General features: G+C 26.1%; 1 protein-coding gene and 1 pseudogene across 4 annotated transcripts in view; both read right to left on the bottom strand.

The window, feature by feature from the left end:
- Nucleotides 1-128: 128 nt before the first annotated feature.
- On the bottom strand, nt 129-217 carry LOC136968428 (U6 spliceosomal RNA; annotated as a pseudogene).
- A 5,034-nt stretch (nt 218-5,251) lies between these two features.
- Stat92E (Signal transducer and transcription activator Stat92E) overlaps nt 5,252-12,745 on the bottom strand; it is a 126,680-nt gene continuing 119,186 nt past the window's right edge. For 2 of the 4 annotated variants that reach the window (XM_067262426.1, XM_067262427.1), the window contains exon 22: nt 5,253-6,091. In XM_067262426.1, the coding sequence (XP_067118527.1) occupies nt 5,959-6,091 (133 nt within the window). In that variant the 3' untranslated portion in view covers nt 5,253-5,958. Of the gene's footprint in view, nt 6,092-12,745 lie in introns of all 4 variants that reach the window. The other 2 variants (XM_067262430.1, XM_067262428.1) reach the window with 2 other exon arrangements.

Below are 12,745 nucleotides of genomic sequence, written 5' to 3'. Positions count from 1 at the left end.
GCAGAGAAAATGCTTCAAATATCAAATCCACGTATGCTTTGACAAGAATATTGAAAAGTTTCTTGCAAAATTGAGAACATGTTATATGTTATATAATTACATGTTATATAATTGGAGAAACGAAAGAACAAAAAATGGAATGCTTCACGATTTTGCGTGTCATCCATGCTAATCTCTGCATCGTTCCAATTTTAGAGTATTTATGACCAAAGTTATACGCCTAGTATCACCGGATCGGCACTACATACACCACCTAATAGAACTCTAGTATCTTTACGAGTGTTTTTACGTTTATCTTCAGATAGCAGTTAATCGCCTCCCTGAAAATTAATTAGTGCGATTCACTTTAAATTCGAACGACAACTTTTTTAGAAAATTCTTGTAATTGTCGCGTATTTATTAGCCGACAATCATGGTTTCCCTCATTTCAATCGAAGATGCAACGAAATGCTACCAGAGGACGGCGATCCGACATGACAAAGTCTGCTGGGTTTTCGACCGGCTCTTTTCTGGCTGCTCTTAAGATTACTCTCATTTCACCTTAATAATTATTTTATGCATTACGCTCCAGTTCTTTGGAATTGCGGCGGCACGAACTAGAATTGTCATAAATTGAACTCTTAATTTTCTAGTACGATTTTAATAATTGTAGTTAGTAGTTTTACTTTACAGCCACTATCAGATTCTAAACGATTGTAATGCACAAATTTCCAAATTTGTGTAAAATTAATATTTTAGTTTCGTAATAACAGGCTAATTTTGGCAGCTGTCGTGATCTGTTTTATAACAGTCGGCTGCGTAATTCAATGCTATAAAAAACATTCTTCCTTACCTAATTGCATTTGTACTCTTATTTCTTTCGTATTTTGAATTTACGTTTGTCTACTTGACATACTGTAGTTCCATATGAGTTGTTTATAGTCAGTTACTAGTTGCATGAAGTCATCTTGTACAGACATTTTCTGTACCCACATTACTTACCTCTACCATTTATAAGACAGCCCTCATCTGTAGATTCAAGCAACAGTGGATTGATGTATTGCTTCTCCAACATTTTCATTAGTAATTTTTTTTCTAATTAACAGTTATATATTTTTTATAATTGCAGAATTACTAAAATTAAAAATGAAATGTATTATTAAAATTGTTGTTAATAATAATATGTTCCCTCATTTCAATCGAATAGATACATAGATCTGTATTGCTTTGAAAAAAGCAAAAAAAAAAAAAAAAAAAAAAAACATTTTTTAAAATTATTCATTAACAAATTCTATATAATTCATGTACAAAAGTACATATTTATTAAATTTATCTCCCTATTAATAAATTTCCTGAACTTTTTAAAATATTAATAAACTGGAAGAATCTGAAATTGTATTGTTACACACTCAAAATTATTAAAATGAAAAATGATAACTAATACCATTTAAACTATATCATTTTGTGTACTTTGTAAATTTTAGAAAAATTTTGTGTAAGCTTGAAAGAAATTTTTGGCCCTAAAAATATTCTGCACTGCTTTTCATAAGTTGTATTGCACCACATTATTTCTAGCTGCCTGTAGACGGCTACACTTAGTCAAGCATATTGTCAGCAAAAAATCAACAAGACAGCCAAGGAAGCAAATTCCCTGACATTCCATGACTTTTTCTGAACACTAATAAAAATTCCTGACTTTCCAAGTGTGTAAGAACCCTGTATATAACTTGTTGGTATGATTAATAACTTTTTTTTAATGTGAATATGAATGAGTTCTCTTTCAGATTATATGTAAACTGTAGTATTTAATAAAATGTTATTATGAAATCTATCGATATTTTCTTTTGTAAATCTATTAGTTTTTACAAAAGGTATATATTTACACCAGTTTCTGTAAGAAATTTTAACATTTTTAATTACATAATATTAGAAACAATAATACAATCACATTTGATCACATTATGAATTTTATGGAATTCAAGCTAATTTTAAAGGATTTAACAAGATCATACATGATGTTAAAACTGTTGTCATAAGGAAATGATTTATAAATTAACTATATGCAGGCATTTCTGTATTAAAAATAAATTTTTTTTTTAACAGTAATGAGTTCAAATATAATAAAAACTGCAAACATTCAACAAATTTTTTAATATATCATATGAAAGAATACTTTTTCCATCAACATAAAATAACCAATATAATAAATTCCCATTATATCATGGTAACAAATACAAAGCACAATCAAAATAAAAAAAATGGTATAAAATACAAACAACACATTCAAAAGAATAGTATTTTATTTGTGAAAACAACCAAATTATCCTACACATGAATTACTGGGAATTTGGTTATATTGGAAAATTTAAATTTCTTTTGATTTTGGATAAATACTATTTTATAATTACCTTAAAATTTTTAACTAATTAGACTAATTTGCATATTTTATACACTGTAACAAAGACTATTAATTGTGAATAAATTGCAATAACACTTGGTAATTTTAACTTCTATACTTAAACAATTTAGACAAATAACATGGTAAGTGTTAATAACATTTAAATTGCCTGAATTATCAACAATCACTTAGTGTAATATTCCTATTTAAATTACACTTAATTAATAATACAAAATTGAAAGTTTGTATAGAATTAGAATTAAAGTGTATTGAAGGTTTTCACAGATTAAGAATAATGAATAGTGACTTATTGGGAAAAATGATTAATATCATCACACTGCTCATTCATTCAAATTTCCTTATACAAATATTTTCTTTGCAAATTTAAAATAGTGTTACAATAGATCTTTTAAAATATTTTTAACATAGGTAAATACTATTATATAAATTTTACAAAACATTTATTTTTATTGTATCTGCAATGTATTGAAATTTATTAATGAACAAATAAAACTAGAATATAATTAACACAAAAGATCAAAATCATTTTGCAAAAACTATAAACTTGAAAGCATATGTTCAATTTGCATCTAATGATGTTAGTGAATAATCCTATAATTTATTTTACATCATAAAACTTTTTTACTAATTATTTTCTAAATAAAATATTTGAAGCAATTTGTAATATAGAACAACATTTCAATTATTGTTTAAAACTTCAGATGAAGTGATGACATGAAATTTCAGACAAAATTAAATAAAATACTGATAAAATTTGTTAGAACAAAATTATCATTTAATTATTTTCCATTGTTATCTAATATATTCATGTTATCTACAATGTAAAGGGTCAATGATTCCAGAATTTGGACAAAGATTAAATTATCTGTGAAAATTTAATCTAAAAATGTGAAGATATCAGTATCCATCCATATATAAATGAAATACAATATTTACTACAAAAGTAAATCTTTTATAATTCAATAATTAAAGAAAATACATTTAGAAAAACTTTCTTAAGGCATTTCTAGTTTATAGATTTTGATATTTAAAATTCATTTTTACAATTATATTTTATTACAATTTACAATATTTTTATTAATTTTTTTATTTTATAAAAACAAATTTCAATATAACAACCATAAGTAATTGAGTAAAGAAATTGATTTTAAATGATTAACTTTAATATTTTAAAAAGTATACTTTTCTATTATGAATGTGATATTTCTGATACAGAATAAGAAAAAAAAATGAATTATTATTCAGACTTTTGCCACACACAATTTCAATTATAAAAGAAATTTGTTACATGTATGTATGTAGGTATTTGTGTATAAAGGATTTTTTTCTTGCATGAAATTCATTACAAAAATATATGGCACAATCAGAATGCTGCCTATTCAGCTCATTACAATAATAATTTTGATTTTATAAGGATTTAATTCTAGTATTATGTATGTAAATATATATAATTATATATATATATATTCTTGTTGGTACAGGCTTCTGAAATATATATAAAATACAAAACTTAAGCCAAATCCTTCAATTTCTAATCAATCATAATAATACTTTATTCAATTTTTCTATATTCCAATAGCTGATCTAATAGAATACAAATTAAAAACTTAATAGCAAGGTTGAGGTTTTAAATGTGAATCGTGTACGTCAGACATTCTGTGCCGCTTTCCTGTAAGCCTACAAGTTTGACAATGGTGTTTGGAAAGTCAGTGGAATCATGCTCGACATTCCGAACGCCACTGTCAAACTTCTAGGCTTACAGGAAAGTGGCGCTGAACGTCCAACGTACATTTTTTCTCGTTTAAAACTTTGGCCTCAACTTCGCTAATAATAAAGATTTCTTGATTAAACGACATCTGAATTTTATTTACATATTGCAAACAATTTAAAAACATTTCATCTCTAGAAACTAAAAAATAATTTAAATTTTGTATTATATTAATTAATGCTATTTTTATCATTTTAAAATAAATCAAAAACTTTACTACAACAAATATATAATTTATCTTGCCATGAAAATAAAATTACTGATTTAAAAAAAATTACTTTAATCTAAGTTTTTAATATAAATTAATAAAATAATAAATTCAAATACTCATTTTTGCCCCTTTTTGAGTAATCATCTTCATGAGATTCATGATAGAAGTAATAATTACAACAATTTACATTTTCTATAAACAATCACTTTTAAATGTAGTCATTTCAACTGTTTTTTTTTTTCATTTAAAAAAATCTAAATAAAATTAAAAAAATATCTAAATGAAGTTTATAAGAACTGAAGTTAAAATCCATTTAAATTATGTATTACATAGCAATTCCATTATTAGTAAAAGACTTTCATTTAATATAATCACGTCACATCATATTTTCCAAATTTTAATTATAAATACTGTTTACTAAATGTTAAAGAATACTTCAATTAGCATGTCAATTAGTTTTAGTTGTTCTGAATATATTCTAGCTTTATTAAAGACCAGAATATCTTAGAGTTGACGTACTTTTAAATACAATTCAATAAAATAAACATATACATTAAAGTAAATTTATAATTTTGTCATTTATAAAGTCACTTTCCTTTTTAAAAAATTTACTGACTAAATAAAAAATACAATTACTTTTTATTTCAAAATCTTTTTATCAATGATAAATATAATTATGTTTGATTTTAATGAATTTTATAAAGCATCTAATTTCTTAAAATCTGAATAAAATTGAAATAAAAATGTCTCAATGATCATTTTAGTCACCATTGTCCATATGTAAAATGATTATTGTGTTTGTATTGAAATATTATTTGCAACTGAATAATAAATGAATTTCCAATTAAAGTCTTAAAATAAAATATATAAATTATTAATAAAGAAAATTTGTAACTATTCAAGAATAGGAATAATTGTAAATTAAATATATTTCAAGAATGCCTGATTTAAATGTTTTGGAACTATCTCAATTATTAAAATTATATGTTCAAATTATTAGAAAAAAATAAACAATAGTTTAAAATTTGTATATCAAGTATCATGTAAACATAATTTAAAAACATTTCTGAAAAAAAAAATTTAATTTTAAGTGTGTCTTATGTAGAATACTCCAAATGTTATCTTTGTCCATTAAATCCTTTACTATGCAGCTAAAATTTAACCAAAATCACAAAAATTAAAAAAATTATGACTTATTAACAGAATAAAATACAAAACAAGATTTAACTTTATGATTTTCTACAGATGATTTGTTTTGAAAAAATAAACACTATCGTACGATTTAAGAATTAAAGAAAAACAAAAAAAAAAAAAAAGGTTTAAAATATTTTCAATGATATGATTTAAAAGAAGTATTTTGTACTTCATACAAAGCTTTGTGTCATAAATGAGTAGAATAATTCATTTTAATATGAATAACAACAATGATCAATCAGAATGCACTATTGTCAAATGAGGCAAAAAGGTAGTCCATATCTTACAAGTAATCAATGTTGTGCACCCTCTGCGTTGTCCAAGGATCTTCCTTTTCAAATGACAATTAAAAATGGTCATAGTAGTTTAAGGTTGATCCTTTTCTTCTTAACTGCTTTTGCTGTAGGCAACGAAGTCACTTACGTTGATGCTTGTAAAATCAAATGGAATTTCCATATCTCCACTATGCAGCTCCATTCCTAAACCCTCGTAGTCCATGTCAGATAAAGCCAACCCGGAACTGCCAAAGATAGAAACGGTATATAATTAGGACCCCACCTCATTTTTTGTTTAGGGATTTGTTGGCTTGAAATTCATTTATTATTAAAGACATATAGATCTATAGACGCACTGCTTCATTTTCAATAGTGCATCCTGATAAAATAACTATCTAAAAATATTCTATAATTAAATTACTGTCCGACTAACTTATCTTGAATATTCTTTACAAGTGCAAACAAGAAACTGTTTCAGACAAAAAAAAACCTTCCTTGTAAAATTACTTATTTAAATAAATTAAGACTAGTCTGATAACAGTTTTTTCTGATAAATATATTTCAAATAATTACATATTAAAATCCATTTGAAGATATTTTCCTAAAGATTTATTATTGCTTTTGAATTAAACACAGCTAATATAAAATTTTATAATATAATTTAAAAAATAAATATATTATAGTTTACAAAAGTTTAATTAAACATTCTGATTACAATATCTTAAAATTAAAAATAATATACACATATAATAATAATGTTTAGATATAAAAGATAATTTAATCGGACAGTTTAAAGCCAAAATTTCTGAATTTGAAGAGTAAAAACAAAAAAAAAAATTATATATATATAAACATATATTTAAAAATAAATAAATAGTGGATAAAAATTAGTAGCTTTATCACACTTTCAATGAAAAGTAATCACATTTTAACACATTAAGCACCATAATAGTGGGACATAAGATATCAGAGAGTCATGGTCTTTCTTTTGAATGAAATAGCACAAATATGATGGCTATTTAATATAATTTCTTCTGCATTATTAAAAAAAACGTTTTTTTTTTCAATTTCTAGGCATGTTGCAAAATTGCAAAACGTGACTTGATTCTTTTTTCTGATCACATTATACCATTTTGTATGCTCATCAGCTTTTGAATTCAATGAAACTTCTACCACATTCAAGGTTGCATAAATGGACTGATACAAATCCAAGAGAAATAACATGATCGCTAAAATAATATACCTATTATTTTTTACTGTTTATGTTGACTAAAAAAAATGAAGTTTGTTTCTAGAATATTTGTTTTTGCATTTTATTTTTACAATATTGTACTTATTCAAATTCAGTGTACAGGAAAACATCAGAAAAGGCAAATTTTGCTTATTTGGCTGCAATTTGAAAAAACTATAGATCTATAAATTCCCATTGTTGTCAGTCTGTCTGTCTTTCCTTAATCTCAAGAACAAATTTAGATAGATGAAAAATGAGACCAGATATGGAAACCTTAGGGGCAGGAGACTCTGATTAACTATATACGAACTTCTGATGTAAACTGGAAGTTACTTTATTTCAATTCAAAATTTTTCCCCTGAAAGATGTTAGATAGATGACCAGCACAACTCTATTGATAAAGGAAAGGTGTGATGTACAAGAGCAAGCCATTACTAATTTGTGAAGGAAAGCATATATTTTAAATTAAATAAAATAAAAATTGCAACCTGGCATTATGACTAAGTCACAATAAATAATTGCTTATTTCTCATGTTACAAGAGAAAAAATTAAATTCTTGTCAGTAAACTACTCATACAACCCTTTAAACCGCAGCTGTTTTTATTACTATTCAAACATTTTTAGTCATCTTTAATGACCTTTTTCAAGAAGAAACAAAATCGAACACTTACAGATTTGTATTAACAATAAAATTTGCTTTTGGAACGCTTTTAAAAATTTTTTTCAGTGCACATACTCATAAAAATATATTACAATATAATAAATAATAAAAGTAATAATGAGTAGTTTATTTATATAATGCAGTAAACAAAGTTTAAATTCTTGTCAGTATTCTATCATAAAAAAAATTTACTGGGCTAAGTGCAATTTCTATTCCCATGAGCCATGCTTTAATTATTTCCATTACATTTAGCTAGCAGTTTGCTCCAATGTAAAACAGCTCAGATTTAAATGTATAGTGCATTTAAATCTGAACTGTTTTACAACACACAGCTGGGTGAATTGCTGGCACTTAATGTGTTAAATTAAATCAAATTAATTTTGAAATTTTATTATTATTAAGCTATTAAAAATTAATTTCATTAAATGATAAAAATATTTAAAATTCAATATATTTTATATATGATTTATTAAAGTTAATTATGCATATATTCTATATAATCAATTTAAAGTAACCATATAATAAATGCAAAAATGATAAATTTTTTGGAATAGAAACCATATAAAATCCAAAATAATATAAATGAAATAATTGAATAATAGTGATAATCAATGTCATTCCTTCTGTTGAAATCAATTATCAAATATTTTATTAGAAGCTAAATTTGTTTATAAATATCATTTAATTGAATGTATCAATATAAAAACTGATAAAAAATTTAATATTCTAGATATCTATATCAGTACTAATCAATAAAAACTAACAATAAATTTTATATATTTTTAAAATTTCATTTAAATAGTTATTGCTTCATTTAAAACTAAGGTAGAAAAATCATATTATTGACAATTTAAAAATTCTCAAAAAAATTTTACTTAAGGTATCTCTCTTCAAACAGTAAGGTATAAAACAAAACTTCAAAACATGAGTCTACTTTTTTAATTTATAAAAATATTAAAAAATATACTTATTTTAAAAAATAGCATTTTTGGGAATTTAAAATAATTATTTCTTATTTTATATACAATTTAAAAAGAAATTTTTAGTTCTTGATGTTTGGATTATAGTCATACAATGCTTGTCAAAAAAAACTTTTTTTCTAATGAATAAATAAATGAAAAAGCAAAGTTGCTCAACAAAGTCAATCATTTATTGATATAAAATTCTTCAGAAAAATAAAAAAATGTAAAAATATACAGGGTGCATCATTTAGAACTGGCCCAAATATGAGAATGTACAAACAGGTTTATCCATTCAGGTATACAGTAGGCAATTGCATACTTTGATCCTCTTGAGCATGTTCCTAAACATATGTTGAAGCTCATCCACATTGAATGCAAAATAAGAAACACTTAAATTTCAAGTCTTCGAGTATCTGAATTCATCTCAAACTTTTGTTTTCGACTTTCCACATAGATAGTAATCACACACTTAAATCAGGTGATCTCAGAAACCATAATCTCTTGGAGGTAAGCCAATCCAGAAAACATGTCTCCAAGAATGCCATTGTTTGTTTGCAGTGCAAACAGGAGGCGCTATCTTACTGAAATTGTACACAATTTTTTTCATGCACTGTTAGCTGTTCTATGAAGGATGTGAAGATTTGCTTAATGTAAACTTCAGAAGTGACTGTCTAAAAAAACTGGCTATATTATCCACTATGCAGACGCTACACCATACACCAATCTTTATATGAAAATGTAGTATTTCCAAATTTGGCATGGGTTCATGTGATATGAAATGGTGAGTATAAATGGAGCAATGTGTGCCTGTAGTAATATGGCAATGCACGGTGCACGGACCAACGATCGTTTCGTTTAAAAATATGTTGAAACGTTTACACGTGGCAGAATTCAAAACATGATTCTTTCCAAAAGGGAAATATATTCGAAATTCAACGTTCGGCTTATATTTATTACTACAAAGCCTGAAGAAGAGCCCAGACAGGGCTACGAAAACGTTAGCGACCCTAATATCGACCACTCCGGTTATCTGGTTCTTACGTAAGTGTGTTTTTGTATTGAATCCTGGTGTGTAAAGAAGATTGATTATAAAAAGAAATATTATTGATATATATAAAATAAAAAAGTGATTGATGGTAGTTTATCATATATATAAAATGATAAAATATTAATATATTAAAAGTAATTTTCTGTTTTCAACATGTCAAGAGTCAATCACAAAATTATTTAAAAAGCTGTCACAAATCGAGGCAACTATTTTCAAAGGTGATAAAATGTTTTTCTGACAAGAACAAGGTAGATCAGATGAGCCTTGTTGCTAATAATAATAAAACCATACTACAAGTACATTCCACAGACAGTATTGGAAAACAACATGCACAAAATGTGCTATGACAGAGCCATAATCACAGATAAAACAATTTACCACAACAGACCAGATATCGCACTCATTGACAAACAGAATAAAATCACATACATTATAGACATATCCATTCCAAACACTCAATGTACAAAACACATTCACTGAAAAAATTAGCAAATACACAGAACTTGCCTAGGAAATAAGGCATCTGTGGAGGATGGATAGGGTGCTTATTGTACAGTACCTGTCGTTCTCTCCCCTACAGGTGTCATAGCACACACACTACACAAAAGCCTGGGCACATTACAAATGAATAGAAATACATACATCACACTACAGAAGGCCACTATATTGAATACATGTTGTATTGTGAGGAAATTCCTGAATACTGACACACACACTGATACACTTCTTTAATTTTTGTTTTGGTCACTATGCCTTGACTTTGGTCCAGCCTAGTACACAGCCACCGGTGTTAACCGAGCATATCTCACATAACCCAACACAATAATAATAATAAATCAATTTATTTTCAGCTTAACCTGCTGCTTTATATTATGTAGTTTCATTAGAAAAATATCATATTCTTCATTAATTTTTGTAATATGACTTAAATATAAATCACATTTTTCTGAATTGATTAAGAGCAATAGTTTTGACTTCTAATTACAAAAATTGTAAAATCAGCTGTTCTTCATAATTTTAGTTATAGGAATTTACAAAACTAACATTTTATAAAAACAACAAATCTGAAAAACACTAACAGTTAAATTTAAGCTGTATTTGTCATTTAATCATATTTATCTGTTCCATAATGCAAATAAATTAACATGCCAAGTTATAGATAACCGTAGTTTAAATTTTTCATTTATATATATATATATATATATATATATATCTTAGTTTTAGTTATATATATATAACTAAAACTAAGAAAAATTTAAACTACAGTTATCTATAACTTGGTATGTTAATTTATTTGCATTATGGAACAGATAAATATGATTAAAATGACAAATTTAACTGCCTAACTTGTTAGTTAAATATATATATATATATAAGAAATTTTCAAATATTTCAAATATAATGCAAGTTTGCCTTTAGTTTCTGGTGGCTAATGTATTTATTTTAGGATTCATTAATAATATTGTTCAGTCTTTATTAAGCATACTTTGTTCAAGATCGTATGTTATAATGCATGTACTTCCATAGCCCCTCTATTTATTGGACCTCTTTTTCGCACATACTTTCATGTCTTCACCAAAATGAAAGCTCTACTGAAGAGTCACAGGTTAAAATCAGAAGAAGAGGTGAAAAGTGCTGCAATGATTACACTCATGGAAGTAATGCAAAATGGACTGAAAAATTGTTTTAATACATGATATAACCATAGGTAAAATTGTAGCTGCAGAAAATGTTTCATTACATCATATAAAAAGTTTGGTTTATTTTTTTATGCTGCTATGTCATGTATACATACACAGTGACTCTAATACAACTTAGTTTATATTCATTGCATTTTTATGCATCTAATTTTTGTACTCATTAGTGTATTCATTTAAGTATTAACAGATATATTTAAATTCAGTATATTACACAATCTAATTTGATAATGACATAGCTATGTCAATGGAAACTTGTCCTTAACAATTAACAGTTCAACATTTATATATACTGTACTGGTTAACAACTCTGAAGGGACATTATTTCAGGATGATGAACAAAAAGTATAAGAGCAATAACTATAAACAATATAACAAACCAAACTTTTGACATCTGTGTACCCTTTCTATAATTTTCTTAATGCTGAGTACCCTGCGTCAAAAAAATTGCATATACTTTAAATCAAAACCAAAGATAACGAGGATATTCCATTTCTATATGCTACTGCAATTGAAAAATCAAAAAAGCCAAAATAGAAGACTATGTGAAAAATATTGTTCCTAGATATAGCGATATGGACTTTAGGTCTCATTTTCGTCTTTCTAGAAGCACTGTCAAAATAAGTCTCTGCTAAGAATTGTTAGTTGTAGTAACTAGCTACAGAAAAATTGGTTTATTCGGCATTTTTAGCTTTTTATTAATACTAAAGCACATAACAAACCTTTCCTGTCAGAAAAATTGCACAAAAGCTAAAAATACGCACGCGCACATTGTAACAATTCAATGTGTAGATACTGAAGGTTTTTGTGTGACACTGTTGTCTTGGCCATAGGGTGGAGGAATACACAGAATCACAGCACCTGGCAAAACCGCTAAAAAGTAACAAAGTTTTTTTATTATTTTTCTGTTTGTAATCGAAAAAAGTAAACTGCTTGTTGCACCAAGAACAGCTGAAGCACGGTGCAGCGTGTACCCCCACTAAACTCTTCCTGTACCCCTGGGGGTACGCATACCACACTTTGGGAAACACTGTCCTAGATTATGTTAATGATTTCATATAATCCTTGATCAGTTTTAAATGCATAACTTATTAGTAGTATAAGTCAGATAAACTTTGCAGTATATTTTATTTTTATAAAAATACGATTAAATGTAAAGAAAATTGTGAAAAATTAACAAGTATTGAATTTGGTAGTATCAAATTTAATTTACTTTCATTTAAATACAATTTCAATTACCAAATTTATAATTTTGCACTAATTTTCTAATTTTAAGTCTTGTCCTATCCCTGTTACACA

This window comes from Centruroides vittatus, unplaced genomic scaffold, assembly GCF_030686945.1.
Source record: "Centruroides vittatus isolate TY-2023 unplaced genomic scaffold, ASM3068694v2 contig_1476, whole genome shotgun sequence".
Classification (NCBI taxonomy): Eukaryota; Metazoa; Arthropoda; class Arachnida; order Scorpiones; family Buthidae; genus Centruroides; species Centruroides vittatus.
Note: the sequence above shows the minus strand (reverse complement) of the source record. Positions and strands in the feature narration are given on the sequence as shown.